General features: G+C 44.9%; 1 protein-coding gene across 1 annotated transcript in view; it reads left to right on the top strand.

Moving 5' to 3' along the window:
- Positions 1-11,291: 11,291 nt before the first annotated feature.
- LOC119170767 (uncharacterized) overlaps positions 11,292-25,448 on the top strand; it is a 72,858-nt gene continuing 58,701 nt past the window's right edge. The window contains exon 1 of the mRNA XM_037422027.2: positions 11,292-11,829. Within this exon, the coding sequence (XP_037277924.2) occupies positions 11,800-11,829 (30 nt within the window). The 5' untranslated portion in view covers positions 11,292-11,799. The remainder of the gene's footprint in view (positions 11,830-25,448) is intronic.

Below are 25,448 nucleotides of genomic sequence, written 5' to 3' on the forward strand. Positions count from 1 at the left end.
TTGCCCCTGCGCGCATGGAGCGCATGGGAGGAGCTCGGGAGAGAGAAACATCAAGGGAGGTGACGTCAGCTTCAGGATCAATCCGGGCTACCGGGAACGCTCAGCCTGTTGTCTTCTGGACTGTGCCTCGTTTCTGCTGTGATTTGCTGCACAGGGAAGCAAGCATCAGTTCAGCCAGTTCGTAGAGATTTCTCGTCATTGCATCGTTCTATTCTTCCGACTAGAGATCTGTGCCATCCGACAATCACTCGTTGTGTTTGTGCAGGGTTGAAGTGGGCTTGTGATGCCAAACTATTGTGCGGGATATGGCTGCCGCAGCAGTTTCGGTCGCGATGAGGTCGCTTTTCTGTTTTCACAAGTTTCCCGAGATTAGCCGATGGCTGCCAATTGGCTCGCTGCAGGTAATATAAAAGAGTTCCCACACAAGAGATAAAGTGCGCTGTGCTCTAAGCACTTGTATGACGGTGACTACGTATGGAGCGCGACTCTCATGCAGTTACTGGTATTGACGATCAAGTATCTGCGACTGAACAGCGACGCGGTTCCTTCTCTGTTTCTGCACCTGAGGATGCCTTCGCCGCTACCACGACTTGCCTTAAAAAAACTAAAAAAATATTCGCAGGTTTCAGGTACTTTGGAATCGACGTTATGCAAAGAACTAAAAGGGCAAGTGACCATGTTGTAGTTTCTTAATGAATGACACGCCATGAAGTAACGCTAAATTTATGTACAAATCTTGCACTGACAGACATCTTGAAGTGTTGCAGATGTTTATATAACGAGTTCTTTGCACTTGCGCAACAATGCCGACAGTACACTGAGTATTAGCAACACCAGAAGCAATAAGCTGATATGAAGCGCTGGTGTTCGCGAGGATGGTAGCCCCTGCACACTGCTACAAAATCAACTTCGGCGCATGGTGTCTAACGACGTGAACACGACGTGACGGCTGTATTATAGGAGTATACATACGCAATCTTTATAAAATTGGATAGCCAGTACTGCAGTCACAATTGATGTTTCACCAAAATTACTATGTATTTGAAAAGAAGTTCCGAGACTTGGCGTCGTTCAGTGGTAGAATGCTTCATTGCCGTGCAGATTGCTTAGGTTCAATTCCTGCAGCGATCCTGACATTTTTTTTATGCATTCGTCAGGTCAATGCCGCTAATGTAAGGCTTTTCTTAACGCTCCGTGTTAAAATTGTCCACGTGTGTTCTCGTCGTTCTTGGGCAAATACTAAGGATCAGTCAGCTGTGGCACACACACGCAAATACCCGCTCGCAGCTATGTGCAATTTTTTGGCGGGAAGTTTGGGTTTAAGTTTTCGGTCAATATGCTAAGTGAAACTTGGTACTTTAATGATGCTGATGTTATGAGCATAGATAATGTGGTTCACATAAACAGAGGAAGATGGGGCAGTGGAGTATGCTATATGTTGAAGCTAGTATCACCTACGAGTATGTTGCTGGGAAAATTGAAAAAAAAAAATGTGCTTGAAATCTGAAAAAAAAAACTCTCATTACCGTTGTCTATAGACCTTCTAGCTCACGGCAGCATTTATAGTTTTTCCACCTTCTGGATGAATATTTTAGTTTCGTAAATGAAAAAATATATATACTTTAGTACTTGGAGGGCATCTGAACATCGACAGGCTCACAAAATCTGACAAACCCAACTTTCCAACCTGCTTCTTTTATACAGTCTCCCGAATGTTATAGCTACTCAAACTCGCGTTACAGCTGCTACAGTGAATTTAATTGATTTATTTATAACAGATAGTGTTGATATAATACATCATGGTGCGATTAGTGTTAAGTATAATGATGACTTGCCAATATACTTGAATAACATATTGATTGATTGATTTGTGGGGTTTAACGTCCCAAAACCACCATATGATTATGAGAGGCGCCGTAGTGGAGGGCTCCGGAAATTTCGCGCACCTGGGGTTCTTTAACGTGCACCCAAATCTGAGCGCACGGGCCTACAACGTTTCCGCCTCCATCGGAAATGCAGCCGCCACAACCGGGATTTGAACCCGCGACTTGCGGGTCAGCAGCCGAGTACCTTAGCCACTAAACCACAGCGGCGGGGCTTGAATAACATACTACAAACTCAACAAAAAAAAAGCATTTAGAAGAAAGAGATATTCACTTTCAAGACCTAAATCCATGGTCTGTTCCTAGCTTTTGTGAAGAAATAAGCTTGTTAAGCTGGAATGACATACTGTCTTGTTCTTCACCTGAAAAAACTTATGATCCCTTCATTGAGACCTTGTGCTTAATATATCATAAACATTTCTCTTATAAACAAGCAAAAGAAGAGAAAACAAGCTGGTAATCTATGAAATTTCTTTAAGGTAATGCAGATGAAATAAAAAAGAATGCATTGTGTCATTTATTCGGGTCCTTAGAGCTTGAAACATGCCGTATTCACTTGACTAAGTGGCTTAAACAGGCCAAACGTCACTATTACTATTCATGTTTGATGACATTGTGGATGCGAAACAGATGTGGAATAAGCTGAATTCTGTCTTTTCGTGATCGTGGCCCATCTCTACTGCTAATGAGCTTAAAATGGGAAACAAGAGCTTTAAAAATGAAGCTCAAGAAAATAAATTTAATGAGTATTTGCTATCATTGACTAAAAGCACTCATGATTAAGATGCTTTGACGTATTTGCCCAACCTCCTCACACATTCATTGTATCTATATGGAACTGATGATAATGAAATACTAAACGTGTTAAAAAAATTCAGGCGAAGCAATAGTGAGGATGTAAATGGGCTTAAGTCTGAAGCAATCTTGCATGTTATCAACCTGATCAGACCTTGCCTCCCTCACATTCACAACTTGGCATTAACGTCTGGCATTTTTCCTCAACGGATGAAAATTGCAAGGGTATCTGTGGTGCGCAAAGGTGGTGAGAGATAATTTAGACAATTATAGACCGATATCAATTCTCCCATTGTTTTCTAAAGGTTCAGAGAAAATCATTCTTCTCAGAATGAGCTCTTTTTAACAAGCCTTTCGTAATAACGTCGTCACAACACGGGTTCAGATCAGGCTGTTCAACTGAAAGTGCTCTTTTTAAGCAAAAAGAAACATTATCGAACAGTATTGAGGCTAGGAAACTGACACTGGGGGGGGGGGGTTAGATTTTCTAGAAGATTTTGATAGAATAAATCCTGCAACTCTACCAAGTAAATTAAATAATTACGGCATACACAGAATTGTCCTACATTTTATTAGAAGTTACATAACAGACGGAAAACAATGCGTATAAATAAACAGACATTATTCTTCGCTGAAACCTATTAGGCAGGTTGTGCCACAGGACAGCATAATCGGCCCACTTTTATTTGTTATATATATAAATGCTAATGAGAATGTTGATGATTCAGTTAACTACTTTATTTACGTGGATGACACCAGTTTCTTCGTGACAGGAACTAAGAATAATGAACTTATATTATACATCTGGCAAATGAAGTACTAAGAAAAGCATATAATTGGTCGGCAAGAAACTCACTTCAGCTCAATTGCTCTAAGACAAAAGCAGTGCTCTTTAGAGCAAAACCTGCGCCTTGCTAACTCACGGAGTCTCTTGCGTTAAATGACTCAAAAGTATACTCACCGCGTCGGCTAAAACATTGGGTGTCACTTTTCATGAACTGGCGACTTCAGACCACCATACTGATTACTTAAAAGATAACCTTTCCAAAGCCTTAGATAGGTTGCGCAGATGCCACAAACTGCTACCAATGCAACAGAAACTCGTGCAATTTAATGCACTGTTTGCTTCGCATGTGCGCTGTTGTCACCTTGTTTGGTCAAACAGCACTAAACAATCATTAGATCATCTAGTCACACTGCAGAAGCAAGCCTTACAGACTATTGCTGATGTAGCTTATAATGACCATACGCGGGATCCATTTTCGAAGTTCAAAACCATCCAAGTTGACCACTTTTATGAGTATCAGCTTATCAGTTATTTTAAACATGAAACAATTAAGGGCAATACTCATAGGACGAACATAACGAACTTGTCAATCAAGCAATTATGTCGCTTAAACCAACACACCGAACATTGGGCAGTTCCACGACCACGCCAAAACTATGGTTTTCAAACACTCCCCAACTGTCTTCCTTCAGCACTAAGAAAAAACACTCGTAGAAAACAATTGGCCCCGTATCTGCATGTTAATCAGCATATGTCGTCGAAAGATGATAGTCTTGCGTGTGGAGAGAGTGAACTAAACATTTATTTGATGTTCTGCGCAAAAACGTTGGTGAATGGTATTCTGGACGCGCTGCGTCAGAGTGCCTCGACTGTGCAGCGGAGGCGAACGAGCATATCAAGTCACGTCACACGTGAGACATGAGTGCCATCTGGCAGTTTTCTTAGAAAACAAAGTGCGTGGTTCTGAGACGGGTGTGCGCGCCCGTCTCAGAGGTGATAAGGTGTAGAACGCAAGGCGATGGGTAGGTGCCACCACCGTCTCGTCTTAGCAAAGCGTTGGAAACACTCACCTTTTCGTGCAAGCGTTGCACGGCCAGCGCAGCGTGATAAGCGCTACAATCCTTAAAATCACTTATGTACGCCTTTTCTAGTCAAAGGCACACATGCAGAATATATACGTGTTCTTATGGTGCTCTAGACATGACAAATAATTGCTTTTTAATTGACAATTGCACAAGTATGAACGCTGAACTTTCAGTAACATTGAGGGTCGTCGCGGATGGGGTCGGCCGTTTTAAGTACCCGGTGCAGTTAGGAGTGGACAAACAGACAAATGTACAGATAGACAGAGAGACACACAGGCAGACCAAACTTCTTGCGTCGAAGGTCCCCAAGAAAGAATTTCATCTTTAAAAAAAAGCTCGTAGTTAATATACACTGCGCTAGGTGCCGCAACCGTCCCAGCAGCTAAAAAAAAAAAGGTTGTGTGCTCTTGCAATAAGCTCAATGAATTATTTTCATCATTGCTGAGTGTTACTCAGAGCTAACTTTAAGCAAACTTATGCTTCTATATAATGTGTATTTAGCAGAAACCTTTGCATGAGCTAGAATCATAGATTTTATTTTTTATTTGTTTGGCAATACTACCGCTCTCACAAGGAGACCATCGCCGGGAGGGCGTACAAGTTACAAGGAGACAAAAGACAAGAAGACAAAGAGACGTATACAAGTTACAAGAAGACGAAAAACGCAGAAGGAAAAAAATAGTGAAAGACAACAACAATACCGTTCACAGAAACTGTTCAACATGTACATGTGCTTCCACCATATTTAGGAACACATTTAAACATGAGGTGTTTAAAGATGAACGCATTTAAAGATTTCATATCATTTTTGTCTGTGCAGAGCAGTTTCTGAATATTCGAAAAACTATAAATGCTCAGCCAGATGTGCTTGGACGAAAAACAACAGTGCAACTCGTTGCTCTATCCACCGAAAATCTCAATTTTTCATCGGACAGAGAAAAAATACGCAAAATATAACGCGCTTTCTTACTCCAAAGAGTGGGTGCGATGGGCACACCTTCACTCTTCAAATGTGTATCGTATCAGCCATTGAAACTTGCTACTACGACCATGCATGTCGCAAATTCTCTCGTCGTCTGGTAGTCTACGGTACTAATTAGGTGCAGTTAAAGGCAGAATTATATCGGCGTTACCATATGTCATCTGCGTCATTCATCTTCCTAATCGACAAGAAAATGTTTTCATACGTGGATACGCACGCTGCTCAAGTTACGCACTTTCGGTTGCGCCTACGTCTCTGAGGTCGTTTTGCGACCCGTTTCAAACTGATGGCGTCGTGGTAACTTCCTGGCTCTGTAGTTTTCCTGATCCGAGCGGTAGATTTTTTTTTTCAGGCTACTGGAAAGATAACTCAAGAGAGCCGTGAATGAACTATCGACGCGAGAAACGAGCAAATTCATTAAGTTTTCTGCGGTCAAATGAAAAATAAAAATGGTCAAGAATTGTTCGTAAGTAACAAGATATTAGGAACGAAGGGAGACAAACACAAACGATATGTAACAGCATTCGTGCACTAATAGAAGAGAAAAAAAAAAACAACTGAGCAAGAAAGAGACACGTGGCCAATCTGGTGGAACGGTTGGACAAGGCGCGGCCGTTTAAATATAACCATGCGGACCTCTCCCGCATAAAGCGCAGATAAACTCGCCATGCGTCGTCTAGATTCCGATGCAATGCTTCCGTTTTCCGCCGTTTGAAGCGAGCCGAGTCAATGTGGCCGCCGGCGAAACGTGTGTTGCTAATCGCATTGCTATGCAATCGCTGAGCACGCCACTTTCCAGGAGGTGTACTAATCCTGGAGAGGAGGTGTTCTTGCTTTGCGGGTGTGTGTCGAATAAATTATATGGGCTAATGACCTGAAGTCACACAATATATCTCTGGCTTGGCCAAAAATATACACTTAGCATTTTTTAGGGACGACAAACCCTTCTGTTTTTATTGGCAGGTGCAGATTCTTTGTTCTAGAAAAAAATAATTAGTCAGCGTCAAAAATAAAGCACACACTTTCCTTGCAGTTTGTGGTCTCGCAATTGAAGGACCGATTAACCTTTTTTAACAGTCGGCTACTCCTCAAACATGCCTTGATTGGCTGCAGGGCACCGCAGGCGTCGTCCACTTTCCAAGTCTACTTTCCAAACGTCCGCAAATACATTTACAAACACGCGCCGAAACACGTGCGTAAATGGAGACACATATACAATCACAAGCACGCGCACACACGGAAGCGCGCATAATCAAAACGTAGACATTCGACAGATTTCTGTGTAGGTGAAAATGAACTCTTGAATTTCTATGAGAAAACCCGTCGTATCGGGCTAGTATTTTTCTTGGGGGGTAGGGGGGTTCAGCCATGCGTTCGCGCGTACGTTTTTGCGTGTGTGTATATATATACACATGCAAACTGAAAACCATCAGGGAGAAGGAGGAGGTCTAAATGCTTTGATTACTTGGGCATTCAGGGTTGATTTGGGGGGCACGAGAAAGAAAAGCACTGCTTATGCGTATAGCACTCTGTTCTCCAGACCATAGAATCGCGTCTGTGATCAATGATGTGCTGAAGCCCGTTAAAGTAGACGCTCGGCAGCGAACATGTAGACCAGGCGACGCTACTGGCTTTCGCCTAGACGTGACAAGAGTGGCGCTATATATAGAAAGAAGGCTGTATAGATACTGCTCTCTGGTGCTTAGCTCCAGGTACAGCTTCTTCCCTAGGGTGATTAAGCAGTGGAATTTCTTTCCAGATACGGTAGCGAAAACTGATTGATATGTGGGGTTTAACGGCCCCGAATCAACATATAATTATGAGAGACGTTGTGGTGGAGGGCTGTGGAAAGCAGTTGTGAAAATTAAATATCTGACTTTTCAGAATCAATAAATTCCATAGCGTACTATGATGCCATGCACTAAGATTGTGACGCCATATGTAAATTGTGGTTTTTATAGAGCTTGTGATATTTATTATGTGCTTCATTATGTTTAATCACCTTATATGTGTTTCAGCTGTGGTGCTTTCTTCGCTTTTGTTTTACTGACGAACTTGCCTGCTCAGATTGCATCCCTTGGAACTGTGATAGATTGGTTATAAGAATTTCAATATGTGCTCTGAAACAATATTTTTCCAGCAGGCAAGGTTAATTTTCTTGTGTTGCTATTACGCACACTTTGTGTTTATTATGACTTCATTCCACTCTTGTGATAACCTGAAAAAAATGGCTAACGGTACGAATGAATGAAATGAAATAATGCCTCGAAGTCACTCGTTATGAAGGGCGCGAGTGACAACCTAGGCGCCGGATTTTTTTCGGTCTCATGAAAGCTTTTACGTTTACTCATCACTCCAGTGGGTGTGCCTATGTTTTATCTATAGAAGCACAGACGCACAAAAACGCGTATGAAAGCACAAAAAAAAAACAGTCTACATTTCAGCAATGCGAAATGCTGCACTGGCTGTTCACCCGCACCGTATTGCTGCTCATACTCCTTCGTTGCAGCGTATGTAATATCATTTATTCCCAATGCGAAGGATACAGCTGCCATCAATGAAAAGTGCGGCCATGGAATTTACATGAAGTCAGTGGCTTGTTACATACTTGTTATGGATGGGAAGGTAATACCTTACGCAACTGCAAGTTTTTCAGTGAACATCGACCGGGATTTATCTTAAGCAAAGAGAACCACCGCATTAAGAAAACACTCTCCGGCGTACGTCGGCATACATACTCACTCACAACTCGAATCACTCAAATTCACAACAAGACTTGAGTCGAGCGTGAGTGAGTCCAGGGCAGTAATATTTTGCTGAGTATGGGTCCAATTGAGTTGGGTTGAGACGAATTTTAGTGAGTCTAAGTAAGTCTGAGTAAGTCCGGTTGGGAAAAATATCGGTGAGTCAGAGTCGGAGTAAGCCCTAAGCAAAAATATATATGTTGTTTAGTGAATCTGAATGAGCTCCAATTTTTTTGCCGACCTATGCTGCACAGGGCTGTTGAATTTTGTGGCATTTTGCAGGAAAATTTTGGGGCCCTAGAAACCACCTAAAGGAAATCATGGCAGAATTAACTGAATATCTCTAATACAGGGCGCATGTACTAACTTCGGTTAGCACACCTGCTCAGACTGCATGAAAGACTTGCCTTGAGCCACTGCTCGTTTACGCGAGAAGCTCTGATGTTTCACTGGGGCCCTTTTACTGGCGTTGATCGACCTTGTGTGTACTTGAAGGCTGGATTCAGTTGCCGTAAAAACGTAAATACGCTCGAGCTCATGGCCTAAGTACCATACCAGGACTAAACTACCACCATCCCGATGAGCTTTTGAATGTTTCCGAACTGCAGAGGCACGCACTCTCCCACATCGCCTTTGTTCCCAACATGAGCCATAACCACTGTTACTGAATCTACTGTCAAGGCACAGAGACCACTAACCGTCACAAATTACTAATACGTGGTGTAAAACTGCATGTTCAGGAGAGAGGATGTTGCGGTAACAAATGCTGCAATACCTCATTGAGCTTTACGTGCCATAACTACAGTGTATATGATTGTGAGGGAAGCCACGGTGGAGGGCTCCGGAAAAGATCTGCTGTCGCCGATACTATTCATCGCAGGATGCGCCAGAAATTCCGCTATTCACGATGCTAAAGCTAGTTTATAGCGGAAATTGTAATCTCCGACTACGGAAATAGTGATCGGGGGCACTTGTTGGAAAAGCCAATTTGACACACTTGCCTGCTTAGGTTGGATGCCTTGGAACTGTGATAGATTGGTTATAAGAATTTCAATATGTGGTCTGAAGCAATATTTTTCCATCAGGCAAGGTTCCTTTTCTTGTGTTGCTGTTACGCACATTTTCTATTTAATATGACTTCATTCCACTCTTGTCAAATGAAGTCAATATATGTGACAGTCACATATATTGCTCATACGTGCGAATAATCCACGCAGGTTTTCTCGAACTGATATGGACCGCACTACCCGTAAGCCGAATATTTTACTGTATAACTGGAATGGGATCACATCAGCGATTCAACAAGGCGCATAGAACATAGACTTATACAGTACGCCACTGAGCTCATCAGTGCCAGAAAAACAGTCACTTGCATAAAGCCACAAAGCCTCGCCAACATAGGGTACACACCATGTGATACATTCCTCCAGGGAGGTCAACCAGACGCACGTCTGGTATAGCAAATCGGACGTGCATCTGATTTACCTTCCTGCCTTTCATTTCTTCCCTCCCTCCTTCACGTGTATTCAGTACGTTTCAGAGCGGATGACACTCATGTGTTGATCATGTCCAACATGCTTAACAGACCATTAAATTTTCTCACTGAATCAATCTTAAATACTTGTGCTTACGCACCATGAAGTCCAAAGCTGTGCATAGTTTTCCTGCATTGGGGCGATCAGCACTGGAAAACGTCCAAGCTCATTGTGCTGCAGCTACTGATCTATCCCTCGCAAGCCCCGTCTCCAATTTCTCCTTCGCTCCAGGGAAGCCTCTCCTTTCTTTTCATTAAGCCTTTTCCTTGTCATGGCGAATGTAGTGAATTGCTGTTCAGTTCTGTACTTTCATGTTACCAGCGCATAACACAACGTAGTGTTCTCGCTACTTCCTCGTCTCTGTAGATTCAGTGTCAAATGAGAGGCTGCGCGGGCCTATCGAGGACGCGTATCCAAAAGCGTGATCGTCAAATTTCGGGATGGAACATGGCTGTATGACCTGTTTACTCATTATCAAAGCTTGTGCTACATCTTGAGCCAGTTCAGCCTCCGTTTACCACATATGAAGTGGTCCTAGAAATAATCAACAAAATAAAAGAGAAATTTCCAACTTTGTGCATGAGAGCCCAAGCAAAATGCACAAGCAAGGAGATTCTTGCTACTGTCTAAATGGTCCTCCATTTTCTCTTGCAACTTTCGTCCAGCGGACTTGTAGATTTTGTCGTGAGTGTTTAACGACAATGACGTAATCCGAGCAAGAAAATATTATAACTATTTTCGAGCGAGTGTCGTAAGCCAAGCTTTTTAACAAAATGGTAATTTTTTTACGCTTACAGGACAGCCACGCGTGACCGTTAGTTTCGAGTTAAATTTGTGAGGCTGTGGCTGGTTCCTCGCTCGCGGGAACGTCGATCCAACGAGGTTACCGGAGTTGAATGACAACAAACAACGTCGGATTGCCGGGGCCGCATTCGCACGTTATTCGCGCTAAATACTTTCGCGGCGTTTTCCGCTTTTTATTTCTGCGAAAGAAAAACAAACGAAGTAGTTGTATGATGTGGGGAGGGTGAGCCATTGCTATACGGAGAGTTACAGCGCCTCAAGCAGCGGGCATCCAGGAAGCGAGAGATCTGGGCAGCAGCTGCAAGAGAAAGCGGCCGGACTCGGGATACACCCTCCTCCGACGTTCTTTCCAGCCTCCGCTCGCTGCATGAGAGCTGCTCTTGACCGCTTTGATTCAGGTAAGGCATCCGCGCGAGCGCTGTCCCCCTCGCGCGCGCCGACGCTCCGTGCTAACGCCGGCGGTGGCAGCAGCGTTGTCTCAGCCTACACCGCACTTTCTCAGCTTCACTCGCACCAGCGACAGTGCCGTAGTAGCGTGTTTGTACGCTTTTCTTTGTTTTCCTTTGTCCTCGGTTTTCCCTTTCTAGGCGCACTTCCCTTTCCTTCCTGCTGGCTACAGCGGTGGCCGGAACTGTGGTGTATGTAGACCGGCGCACCGAGGAAGCCTAAAGGGGGGCAACCACGTTCAGGTCTAAACGTTACCCCCTCCTCCCTGACACCCCCACCACACGCACCCCTCGTCTCCCCCATACCTCTGAAGGCGAGGAGACGCTCGCTGCTTGAGGCACCGTTCGTGGTCAGTGCAACGCGGGCGCCCGAAACTGGTGCGTCTCGGAAGGTCTCCTGGTGAAGTCGTAGACGACGTGCCTGTGGTACAGTCGTGCCTGTGGTACACTGGTGGGTGTCGTCGTCTTCCCCGTCACAGGTCGCCAGCGGCCGGACCCTCGAGGAGCGTGTGCAACCAGCCGTGTGAGTCGACGGCGCGGGCTGCCCCGCACGCCCGCATTTTGTCGCGCTTGAGACCTCTCGGAGGAAAACTATCGAGGACTTTTTTTTTTTTTTTTGGTGCGTGGGTATCTGTACTCTTCGAGAAAACACTCCCGCCCCTTCCAACGCCGTCGTGGTGCGTTGAAAAGCGCCGACGCCGGCCGGATCATCGGCTCATCGAACGAGAAGCTCAGCCGATGAAGATGGCATCGATCCCGGTATTCCTGGTAAGTACGGCGCCGGCAGCGTACGTGCGTGGTATACCGCCGAATGGGGGACTGGAAAGCGCCGATGGATCATTGACGCTACTAACCATTGACTCCTTTCTCGTATCTTGCTTTGCTCTTTATCTTCCTATTCATTTCTAACAGGGTAATTTGTCCACTTTCTGTGATTTAGTGCAAGGGCAACAACGACAATAACATTAGGGTGTAAACTTACTGAGCTCGCTGCCTACCATGCGTGAACCCTGCAAGAAGCCAGCAAGACCAGTTTACCTTGGCAAACTGATAGATGTTTTAGTGGTACCACGTCGCCTGCTTTCAGAGAGAGACGCGAATGCAAAGTGAGAGGCAGGGAGGTTAACTTGAAGAAAATTCTGCGAGAAACCCTGCAAAGCGGGAGGATAAGGGCGAATAAAGATGTAAGAAAGCAGATAAAGAGATAAAATATATAAAAACTGTCTAAGGGGAGAAAGAGAACACACACACACACACACACACACACACACACACACACACACACACACACACACACACACACACACACACACACACACACACACACACACACACACACACACACACACACACACACACACACACACACACACACACACACACACACACACACACACACACACACACACACACACACACACACACACACACACACACACACACACACACACACACACACACACACACACACACGCTGAAGCACACGTTTGTTGTAGTCATTTAGCGAGTTCGGTTGACCACAGAATCTTCAGCAGCACCTGCCTTCTGGACGGCTGTTCGAATGTTCTGGCACTCCAAAATTGAATGTTCGGAAAGCTGCTGGTCATCTGAGTGTGTTAACGTTGCTGAGAGTTGTTCCTGGGAACAGTAGTGTGGGTAATGACGCAGTACGTGCGCAATGGTTTTCGTGCTGCCACAGTGATCGCAAGCAGCACTGCTATGTGACTCGCTCGCTTCGTGCATGAGAGCGCCCATTGTGTACCGGTGGCACGTTTCGAATCAGCAAAGCAGTTCTGCTACCCTACATGTTGGGTAAGCTTGCGCCTGATTGATAAGGCTTACATTTCGGCACATTCGGTACAGTGTAGACGCCTTCATTCAGTTATTTAGCCTGGCGATGTAACAGAAGTAACTGCGAACCATTCGAATAAATACACTTCACGAGATATCTCCCAGAAGTGTGCGAGAATAGCTTCTCAAGTGAAGTATGGAATGCGAATCGGTTTATTACAGAAAGTGATATCGCTTAATTCCTTGCCAGGGTATCATTTATATTTTGTGATCACTTAATTGATATGGGGGATTTAACGTTTAAAAACCATCATATCTCTATGACGGAGGCAGTAGTGGAGGACTCCGAAAATACCTATCACCTGGGGTTCCTTAACGTGCACCCAAATCTGAGCACACGGGCCTACAGCATTTTCGCCTCCATCGAAAATGCAGTCGCCGCAGCCAGGATTTGATCCCGCGGAGGGACAGCATCTGAGTACCTCAGTGACTAGACCACCGTGACGGGGCATTTTTGTGATAACTTAATATTTCTCAAGATGTTATACGTGTATCAGAGTGGATCACTTAGGTTGACAGAAAAAAAAGGAGCAGTAGTAAAAGTATTATGAGGATGTCTGTGATTCCATCTGCAAGTGGTTTGGATTGTGAATCTTGAAAACATGAATACGCAGAATCTAATATTGCGTGATCCTTAGAAAGCCAAAATGCTCACCTGCGCGAATGACGTGTGCGGTATCAACACAGGTAATGCGTCAAAATTATGGGAGACTTGCCTAGCTTGTTTCGCCCCTATAGGTACGCTTATTTGAAAGTAATTTTTGGGCTCTTCCTTTGATTACGCTGCATAAGTTACGCTCAATGTTGAAGTTGTGACTGCATGATGTATTGGTGGGACAAGTTTTCACAGTTAAGAATTTTATATAGTTTTATTACTGGGGACGAAATGGTTCGCACTATTCATTATTGAGATCGTTATCAATTATCAATATGAGTCGAGGTATACGTAATGGTCGTTATGTAAGGGTCCCGATTCTATAGAAGGCAACGCCTAGTCTCGGCCACGTCAGTTGCACCGCATATCAGGGACACATTCGGAGCATGCACCACCTAATCACCGTTCCCCGCGCATGTAGAATTGGCTTGCGTCCCATCAGACGCAATCTGCGCCGCTGCGCACGCTGTAGGCGCCAGTCATTAATGTGGTGGGAATTAACTACGGTTCTTTGCTGCCCTATGCATGGGTATACATGTCAGCTGAGCCCTCAATATGTCTACCCATTCTCCGGGCTCATGTAAGTCTCACTTTACCAGTGCGCCCAAAATACTATGTCACGGTTTCACTCCCCAAAACTGCATTACGACTTTGAGAGACTACGTGGTCAAGAGATCCGAAAATTCTGGCTGTTTGGCGTTCTGTAACGCGCAAGTCAATCGAAGCCTATGGGCCGATGGCATTTTATTTCCATCAAAATGGGGCTGCCGCAATCGGGGTATTGATGCCACGACCTTAGAACCAGCAGTCAAGCTCAACAACCACCGGTTCACCACGACTATTATTTAGAGCGCTTAGCAGAGTGCCAGTTCGAACAGGCCACTGTTCGAGAATTCAGGACTACATACTGATTTAATTCAAGTCATTTTCGAGTTGACGTCATGTCAATTATGCAAGACACGCTCCAGTTATCTGCACACCGAAGATCAACTAGGACGATGGCGGTGCATAACAAGTAATCTCCAAAATCAAGCGAAATGGAAAGGAAATTACTTTATTGCTCATCAGGTTTCAAATCTGAAAGGGACAAGGGTAGCTTACTAGCAGACAATTTCTTACGAGCGTTATTTCGTTAAAATAGTGTCAGTAGACGGGTTCTTTCACATTCCTGCAGCATTTATTATGAGTACTTTGAGTAATCAATTGTATGTAGGCAATCCATTAAAATTCACTTGTCAAAACTTAATGAGCAATTGTTCCGCATGTTCTTTATAAGACCGCTAGCAACCTAATCTTGATCGATCTGAGTCTAATGACATTTTTTTTCTTTCTGAAATGTCGAGCATCCACTACTGCGCAGGATCATGAAGTTGTAATTTGAAATTTCGCTAAGCTACGAGATTTCACCTCTGATTACCGTAGATGCTTGCGCTCTGGTGGACCCTGTGGTTTACTGTGGTATAATTGTAATCTAGCAATTTTTTACTACTTTTCAGCACCAATTTACTTACCGTGTACATTTAGCCTTGCAAGACCGAACACCCCGGAAAACTAATTACGCCTTCAGTTATCTCATCTGTACTGACTTGAAAGGCAGCTTCGTTTTCCGCATTCCTAGCGAACCTTTTTTTTTTTTTACTGGGCTTGCACTACGGGGAAGCTAAAACCAAAAGTGAAAATGCGGGCAAAAGTGTGCGAAAAAAGAGGGGGTGCCTTATCACGGAGATCAAGTTGATTACAGGCATCTTTCGAATGGCTTCGTTAACGACGCTACTATACGACAGCAACCGGAAGCCCTTCGCAAATAAAGAAAGGAACCCAGCCGCTGAAGTACGGCCGCCGTACTTCAACTGCTTCGCGCTCCTATAGTGCGGCGATTATCTCGGTTCTGTCGCGCCTGTGGAAACGGGCTCACTTGGCTTGCCATGCTTGCCCTGCGGCTTCAAGTGGCCACTCGATGCGCGCGGCCAAACGCGACATGCTTCTTTTTGCGCTCCTCTACGACGACATACCACATCCCCTCTCAATACGAATCGGATAGACAGTGCGCTGCTTCCGGTCTCTTCCTTACTTCCGTACTCTTTCCACTTTTTCTCCGACTTCCCCGCGTCTCACAGGGAGACACACCCCGGAGGGAAGAGACAAGAGCCGACCCGGTTCCGTTTCTTCGCGCTCATATCTCCAGTGTGTGCGTGGACGTGAAGAAGGGTTGACATCTCGCAGACCCTTCCCTTTGATAAGGGAGCCGATTAGTTAGCCGAGCCCTGCGTGCAGTACTGCTCCGCACAGCAGACCTGCTGTGTCCAATGTCGGATAAAGAAGATAATTCGTCTCGCGTTATCTGAGGCGCCTACGTGAGTGGTGGTTAATGATACCTGGTGCTCTTCTTATTACGACGATACGATTCAACGTTCAGAAGAGGAATTCAGACTCGTGCTGGAATGCCTTGAAGATGCGTCGCTTGCTGATAAGGCGTCGTAAATGTTAGGTCGAACACCGTTAAGAAAAAAAAAGCACGAGTTTGGTGTCAGAGAACGTTAGCTTTGCAACAGGCCCTGCATCAGAGGTCGATCACCATTCCGTTTAAGCTTAGGATATCAGCGATCGGTTCTAAACAACGTGATAAACCAGATAGGACATTAAGTAAGCAATGACGTTAAGCAGCAACAAACAGAAGAAACACAAATGTAAAAAGGCCACTAGTGCAACGATTCTACCTGGGAACTGGTGTGTTTTAGTTGCTTGCGTTTGGCCGGACCATGAGAACTGATCGATAACTGCAGGGAAGGCCAGGCTACAAGAAGTCGTAGGGGAAGAATCGTCGACCTGTGTTTTTATCAATGAGTATTGATAAATGTACTGTAAATATGAGTAGGCGTTATTTGGCGGTTGCACAAAGCTGACGTGGCACGACGTATGCTCAGCCTGAGTTGTATGATATTTTCCTCCATAGATAAACTAATTGCTTAACTGCACCACCATGACATCAGGCAGAGTAAGCGGGATACATTTTTGCCTGCGTAAGATGCTTGATCACGAGGACAATGTTGCTTTCTTGTTTAATATTTTGAAAGTGTTAGAGATAGTCGAATAGTTTCCGGTCCTCAGTTCGGACCTCCATTCAAAGGAGGACAGGGTTCTCTTTGAACGCTGTTTACCTTTACTTTTTGCAATACAATAATTTTTTCCCTTTATTTCTCAACTGCGCCCCCATTTTTACACCTCCAACAGTAACCGACCTAAAACAGTAATTGCGTCACAGTAAGAGCGCTGGATGGCAGAAAATTTCCGGTGGGACTATGTAATTTGGTTCGGCCGCATCAGATTATACGACTGTGTGCACGCATGCGTGAATTCTCTCCCACTCGTGCCTGCTCTCTTTTCTCTTTCTCATTGTAATGCATTTTTTATGTTGTTGTCTGTATGAGACAGCCAAATGAACGCACCTCTGTTTAGCTTCCCCATAGTTTATTCTCTTTTAGTCTTTTTCTACGCACACTCAAAATTCTCCTCTTTAGTTCGTGTTGGTGGTTTCAGTTACTAAACTAATCATTGACTCACTTATTTACTTTTTTTTACACGCTGGGCGCCTATTCTCCAATGTGTGCCGGAAGTAAACCATATCCGTGGAAAGGAGGAAGAGGAAGAAAGTTTAAGCGGAAAGACAGGGAGGTTAGCCAGTTCTTAGACCGGCTGGCTACCCTGTGCTGGGGAAGGGGTGAGGGGAACGAAAGATGTTAAAAAGAAATGTTGCAAAGAGAGAGAGAAATTACAAAAAAAATTGCGACAGGAGAAAGGCAACATCAAAGAGTATAAGACACTAAAGTTTGTCTCTGAGGCCAGTTGTCCGCAAAAAGCGCAGCAAAGCTTTCAAAGCCTTCTGGGCTGAGGATGGGCTCGGCCAATGACCCAGAATCCTTTGTTCCGACAAAGGCGATCGTCTAGTCTATCCAGAGCAAAGGCCGCATCATCCAAAGATGTGAAGAAACTGAAACAATTACCTCATAAATTAATAGAGAAAAAAAAATCTTCAGCCCCCCCCCCCACACACACAGGGGGACCCATTCGCATAATACGCTGTGCCATACGAAAGTTCATTGACTTTCTAGACCCGACCGGTGAGCGTTCTTACTTCAAGAGGAATGCACGCGCGTCGCTTGTCGACGTTTTCTCCCTGGGGTGATAACGACTCTGCGGCCGCACGTCAACTGTCGCCCCTTATCCCTCCGCGTCCAGCGTAGGCAAGTGACATGCAAATTATTCGCATTCCGGCCCCGTTTTAATCACAACGACGCAGTGTCACTGCATGACAGCTGTCAGCGGGTTTTATACGCATTTTTTTGTTTTGTTGTTGCTCGGTGTAATATATGCGCATTCTCGTGCCCCTCCTCCCCGATCACGGCCCATTATTTTCTCTTTATCTCTTTGTAAATGAAACGCTACATGGCTAACGACTACTCAGAAGCCTTTCTTCAGTTCTTTTTATCTCAGCTTTAAGTGCAAGCCATACCTGCTCGTAGGTTCTAACTCTGTCCTTATTTTTCTCCATGCTATGTTCTTTTCTTTGTATCGGATATCTGAACGACGCGGATGGCCAAGCCAGAAAGGACCACGTGGTATCAAAGCTTGGAACTTTGTCATGTATGAGACTGCTCTGCTGCTTCTCCCATTAAAAACTTCATACGGAATATATGTTCGTAAGTGCCTACGGCTCGACCGTAAAAAAAAAAACTACGTTCACAGCATCGCGAACTATATAGAATTCGTTTTCTTCTGTGGAAAAAGCGATTTACTAAAATTAGTCCATGAAGCTCTACAAGATATATGGAATATCACGCCTCACGATAGTTCGTACATTCATAGGCCACAGAAGACATTGCAATGTCGGGCGAAGGCAGCATTGACTGCAGTGCGATGAAGTAGTTCTGGAGAAAATGGCGATGCTTCGCTCGAGAGCTGTGCAACTTTCCCTGTAAATTAGTGCGGGAGTGCACGAGCCCCTGGTGTTGGCTCATTTTAGCGTACTTGTCGCAAGAAGCCAAGGAACCACAAGATCGGGTTTTCGCTATCAGAAAACTCAACGACGTTGTAACGAGTCTGTCATGCACAATCACGCCGTTGTAGTCACCAGAAAAAACGTCAAAAAAATTCTGGAGTTATTTCTCTCCCTTGGTCAGTTCTCCCAGGTTATCCTTCCTTCGGATACACCGCTTTTTCTCTGAAGCCGCTTACATAAATCCGCCTGACGGCGAATAAATGCCGGAAGATGTTGATTCTTCCTGGTTGCGGGTCACGGGGTGCAAGGCAAAGCTGATCCCGCCGCACGAGGTACAGACATGTTCTGAAGCCCCCACCTAAAAAAAAGTATAGAAAAGGCAAACCTGTTGCGTTAACATCAATGAATGCTCGCTTTGCACGATCGCGTGACGCGCCCCATCCATATTACCACACTCGATAGACTCGCTCGAATCGAGTTTATCGAACGGTTCAGTTCAAGGTGAGAGCTGTAGGTCGTCCTCTGCATCATAGAGTACTTGCTTCTGCTTTTATCGTCGCTACCTGCGGATCTTGTGCCTTCTTGCGATTTGCATACACATGCGAAGGTGACGGTGTATGCATGTAACTATACCGGTTCGTCATGCACCCGATTGATCCCGATGCGATGAACGCGCGAAAAGTCCGAGTTCATTCGGTTAGCGGTTCACTTCAATCGATTGCTGTAAGGTCGTCCTCCTCCTTGCTATCGAGAAAACGGCCGGTATATGCATGCAAAATGGGACGTGACCTACATTCGAGTTTCTCGTATGTAGTCTTTTTTTTTTAACACTTTCTACAAGTGCGCGCATTTTGTTGTGAATTATGCGGGAGTGCTGTCAGCAAGCCTCTAAGTGGGTCTCGTCACCCAGGGGCAATGACATTACTTTCATTGAAATTTAGCTTGTGGTTTCTATAAGTTATATTTTCAATCCTTGAAATAATGGCGTGTGCACTTTCGTTCTGAGCTGCCACTTTGCAACGTTGTTGATGGATTGTCTTTTGAGAAGCTTACATTTCTTTTTATTCGAAGCCTCGGGTTAATGCAGTTGCTATTGAGCCCAAAGTGAGTTTCGTACTAGACGGCTCCGCGTACACATGTGCGGCTCGCTTAATGACACACTATGAAAATAAACAGCAACTATGTTTACATCTCCTCGTCCAATACAACATTTTCTTTTTTTTTTTGGTTGAAATTGTTTGGTGCTATATCATAAGGAATGAAGGGCAACCATACGTCCTATTTAAAATGTTACCTCAATATTTCCGCCCCAGTGTGTCGTTTCGGCATTGCGAAACCATAAAACACGTACGATAAAGAAAAAAAAAAGAAAGAAGCAAATATAACCGGAAAAGTCTCGCATATTCGGCAAGCCTCGATGCATCTCTTTATTATTCTTTCTTCCGCCCATCTCCAAGAACTTTGGAATATGAGTTTATGGCTCCTTTTAAAACACATAATTTCTTTGTTTTACTGCTAAACAATCTTCTTGATCCAAGCAGATGCGTTCTCTGCATACGAGATGTCAAATTGCAGTAGTGCCAACAGCTTTGCTACCGTTAGAAGAAAAGAAAGATCTGTTTTATAAAAAAATGACGGTTTTATGAAATAAATATAGCAATATCGCTTTTGTGAAAAGCACCTTAAGAAGGAGTTTGACTAAAAGAGAGACATGCGATGTTTATATACCCCATTACAAATCGAAAATTTACATCGGAAGCTGTACCATCGCACTTATTGTTCATTTGCAACTTCACTCATGAACTTCTGCCAGGTTTTTCTTTTGACATCTGTGAAATTCAATCGCAGGCAGCACTAAGCAATGGAAGTGCGTGGTGTCTACTAGCTCTCTACTTAAATGATGCTTCGACAAGTAAAGCATCAATCCTAAGTAGGGACTTTGCTGGTGTTATACACAAATTGGAAACCATTTCCGGGCAACGTTTCCAAAATCACAGTCGGACTGGGAAAGTATTAGACGCAAGCCTCGATATTGCGCTCCTCACAGAGACCGTGCGCTTAAAACATGAGGCAACCCGCTTATACTCGTGCGACATCACCGACTTGTATGTTAATCCTCGTTCCTATCTTTAGCTAAAACTTTTAACTTGATTGTATTCAAAGACCGGAAGTGTCCGAAGTCTCACGGGCCGGGCACGTAACGCATACTTAACTAATAACCAGTCGTCCGTAACCACTAGTGCAGTGGTGGCCGCAACAACAGCGCCTTGAGTGGCGTTTCTGGCAAAATACAACAAGTGCAAGCTCGAAGGCTGGACTCGTTTCCTATGGCGCCTCATACACGCCCTGCCGGTGTGTGAGCGGCTGCTTTCGCACGTCCATGAATTCGCAACACGGAGAATACAAGTTATAAAACCAAGAAGACATTGATTGAAAGAAAGGAGCTGCTCAGCCAGCCGTGCGCAGCGTTGTGATTACCGTGCACTATGTTGGAGGCTGTGGGGTGTCGGCCGGCTGTTACATTCATGAAGTGAAATTTCTAAGAAGCCGTTCCTGCCTTCGTTTGAACGCCTGCACTTTCGCTTTTCGCAGTTATCGCACGTAACTTCACTTCTGAACAGAAACATTTGAGACACTCCTCGATTTTTATGTTAATGTCTTGTTCAACGGGCTCCAGCTATTAAACTGGTTCTTGCCCTCTAGTGTTTGCTTTATTAATGCTAGAAGAAAACCACTGCTGTTGCTACTACTACTACTACTACTACTACTACTACTACTACTACTACTACTACTACTACTACTACTACTATTACTATTACTACTACTGATACTTCTACTACTACTACTACTACTGCTACTACTACTACTACTACTGCTGCTGCTGCTTATGCGGATGATGACGATAACGATGAGACCAGTAAAACTAGTAATATGTACCACAAGCTGTTCTGGGAACCCTTATCAACTAATTTTATTAGGGACGAGCACGATTTTGTGCAAATACAGCCCACATTTTCATGAATTCATAGCAGAATACTACGCAAATACCTCGGTCTTTCACAGCATATATCTCATTGTGATTTTTAAAAGTAGTAATAGTAAATATGAGATTACATTTATTCCTGCTACTACTGTATTTTTCATGGCAGATGTAGAGCTTGACAATTTAAAGTGGAAGTACTATATGGCTATACTGCAAAGCTTCTACGATACCCCTACAAAATAATCGTAGAGAGGAGATTACAATCTTTAGAAGATACGAATCCCATGTCGGCAAGCTGAGTAGTGTGTCGATATTGTAACTCGATATTGCTGGTGATTAAGAACATTCCAATGAACAGTATAAGGTCAGAAGCTTGGAAAATGCGGCGTGCAAAAAGGGTCGCTTTATCTACAACATCGACAGTGCTGCACTGTTTTATAGAGAAATGTGGTGTGCACAAGCGCTCAACCATAAACAGAAAGAACTCAAAATTCAGATACGACGACGGGGCAAACAAAATGCGCCGTGGCTGCGACTAGGCGCGCGGCCCGAGCGAAGGTCGTTCCCTGACGCGAGTAATTGTGCGCACCGCCGCAGACATCGCACGCGATCTTACACGCGCTGTCACAGCACGGCTCCGCAAGGGTGATTGCGCATAAGTGGAGCGCGGCGGCGTGTACGTCTTGTATACACTCTCATGGCGGGCGGACGAAAGCGCTTACTTCACGTACATTTCTATGGGCGCAGCCACGCGCGGAATGGCGGCAGCGAAACACGCCAGTTTGTCAGCGCTGCTGGCATAAACACGACGCGGACTACTGCCGCACGTCAACTGCACGCGTTAAGTCCTGCAGTAGACGTAGAGCGTTGGTCAGTTGGGTTCAGTGCTCTGCATCACGTCTGCTCAAACCTGGACTGTTACGGCGCATTTTACGATGGTACAGGGAACTAAACCATTGAAAACTCCAGGATGACGTCCCACTTGAGGCTATACGTTACAATAACGTGGGGCACCTGGCCGTACACCACAGCCGGTGTCCAGCGTTCTGACTTATGCACGTGTTTAGCGCAACAGCAAAACTTTTTCAATCAGCCAGACTTCTTATTTTAGTTTTTTTAATTATGACCGGCAAACTGCTGATTAATAATCACTGCCTGTTGTGTCGTTCCATTTCAATACCCACCAGAGTGCTTCTGCATTGTTTGGCGAGGTTTGAAACAAAAGAATAACTGAGAAATAGAAACAAAGTCAATGGTTTCTGCACGAGAGTGTGGACCAAGCTGAGCTTGAGATAGTGGCTCCTTGCGAACCATTTCAGCTTTGTTTTGGTGTTAGCTATTGCGATGCACTAAACTCTCATAACTCTATTTCATCGACCGCGTCGCGCAAAGCAGGGTGACAACGTATATTACACGTACCTCACAAGTACATAAGGTACTGACACGTATTAGACATCTGAAGGTTTCGTCTGAGAAGGTTTCGTGGAAGTGGCATGAATTTAGAATGAAGCGTAAGACATCACGTGCAAAACATAGTCACGACCAGAAGACCCTAATCAATAAACTCGACTGGGGACATCCCGTCATTGTGGTCATCTTAGTGACACTAGTGCGAGTTGTACCGTTTTCACATGCACCGCGTGGCTTTCGGCGTCACTTTATCATAATGGCGCTGTCAAGTGGCTTGGACTTGGTTACGACTTCAGTCATCGGTTTATAACTCAACGCCTAATGCTGTGAAATCCAAATCCACCGCACTAGCGCTCCTGTTCGAGTGGAACCCTTCAATTTATCCAGAAGTAGTTTTAGAGTTATGAGTTGATACGCTCCAAACGTGCCCTTCTGCTGACGTTTTGTACCATGTTTAGATGGTGCAAGTGTTCTGCGACCCATGCGTCTTTAATCAGTCATTGCGGTGCGAGAAACTGTAAGGCCGAGAAGTGCTAATGCCCTAAACAATATTCAGAAAATATTTAAAAAATAGTGCACAGTGCTACACTTCAACACAATTTGTTAGTATCATACGTACTACCCTAGCATCTGGTTATAATACACGAATGCAGAGATCTTAAGGAAACTGGTGTACTGCCGGTTATTGCTTGTTTCCGGTAAACGTAGCAGGTAAGAGAGAACGCGAGGAGTGTATGTCATCAAAGTATAGACGAACTGCTTGTGAATTATTCAGAGGGTCCTCTGTCATTTGTTTCAACCTTTCACGTTCTAAAGAAAAAAACGTTTTCCTCCTCTGAAAAGTGTATAACCAAGCAGCATAAGCTGCCATGTTCATGTTATGCATACACCGAATTCCACATTTAAAGAGTACGTAAACAAACGCACTTTAAACTTAAGGTGACGTCTCTCGTTGGCTACACTAAGTTCATCCATGTGTACCAGGATGCATTGATAATTACCATAGCTTTCAAAAGTCATCAGACTGCCAGCCGCATTGAAGAAAGGCATGGTGCAATTGCGCTCCTTCCGACCTCCCTCAGCTCTGAGAAATGAAGGCGCGGCAGCTGCTGCGCTTGTTCGGAGGCCGTTCCCGTAGCCCCTTCAGCGCATACGTACACGTAGTGCGGAGCCGCTCATGGGCGTGACCGATAGGGAAACGTGAATCCAGCGCCAACGTGGCGATCACGAGATTCGCACGCGCTTCCACGTCGAAGCCCCGGTTGATCTTGATTATATGGATGCTGGTGCGTTCTTGCCGCGTGCTCTGAAGATCACCACCTACGGGAGAAGCTTATACTTTACTTCCGCTGGTGCACGCACCGCATCCGACGGCTAACAGTTTGCAAAGACTCGAAGGTAAACGTAAGAACAGCGGTAGCATGTTTGCATCGTGAGTGGTTTGAGGACTACGTAAATGAACAAGCCGTCATGACTGGTCGCACACGGCTTTGGATTACGCCCTATTGTAACGAGGAAGCGAGGGTGCCCGAGTTGGGTTTGGGGCGGGAAGAAAGATTTAATCTGGCGGCGTTTGCAATGTTCGATGAAGCGAAGTCTGCAATGTTTATTTGGGAATGAGCAGTGCGTTACTACGGCTTAGTAAAGACTCGAGCTTTCTTGTTGCCTATTGTTGAGCATCAGGCAAACCAGCTTGTCTATAATAGAACGATTTTTTTTCTGTTTGTCAGTTTACCTTCCCCAACAACGGAACCGAAGTGTCCTTAAGAGTCTCTGACTATCTATGAAAGGCGAAAGACATACTCCACCTGTTTGAAAGTGTTGCAACCGAAGGAAGCATGTGCCATTTTTCTGTACGCCGGGGGCGTTGCGGCGTACAGGTAAATACTGGCACTGCTCTGTTCGCTTAGCAGTCCTCATAGAATAACGTGCACGGATATATGACACGTTCAGGAGAAAATGAAAGCTTGAAAACATGAAAAAATTGTGAGCTTAGTGTGTTCCTCGAGTCAGCTTTTTGACAAGGATAGACGACCACACCACTTGCCTTAACGTCGGCTCCAGCTGCACGCTGTGTTCGAGGGTTTCTTAGGAGCACATTGGGTTAGCTAGAACGTTACATTGAAGGCAGATTAACCGGCTTAGATGTAGTCGCTTATAATGACCTTATGACACATTCGCACATCACCTGCTGTTGGCCACGTGTCGCTGGCGCGTCGCTAAGTGCCAAGTCTCACACTTCCGTCGCTCGCCTCCGCAGGGCTTTTAGCATCCACGTCGCCACTGGAAGAAAGTAATTAAAACGCGCCCCCGTTCAATTGTGCTTCAGGGAGTGGGACGATGGAGAGAGGGCGTGGTCCTTTGACTGGATTCACTGGCGTCGCCAGTAGGGTGAGGATGAAGACTGGTTCCTCGAAACCGAGATCAAGCACGCAGTTAGGCCGCGTGGTTTTTCTGTCGCTCCGAAGATTAGGTGACCGGAGCATCGACAC

Source organism: Rhipicephalus microplus, chromosome 3, assembly GCF_043290135.1.
Source record: "Rhipicephalus microplus isolate Deutch F79 chromosome 3, USDA_Rmic, whole genome shotgun sequence".
Taxonomy (NCBI): domain Eukaryota; kingdom Metazoa; phylum Arthropoda; class Arachnida; order Ixodida; family Ixodidae; genus Rhipicephalus; species Rhipicephalus microplus.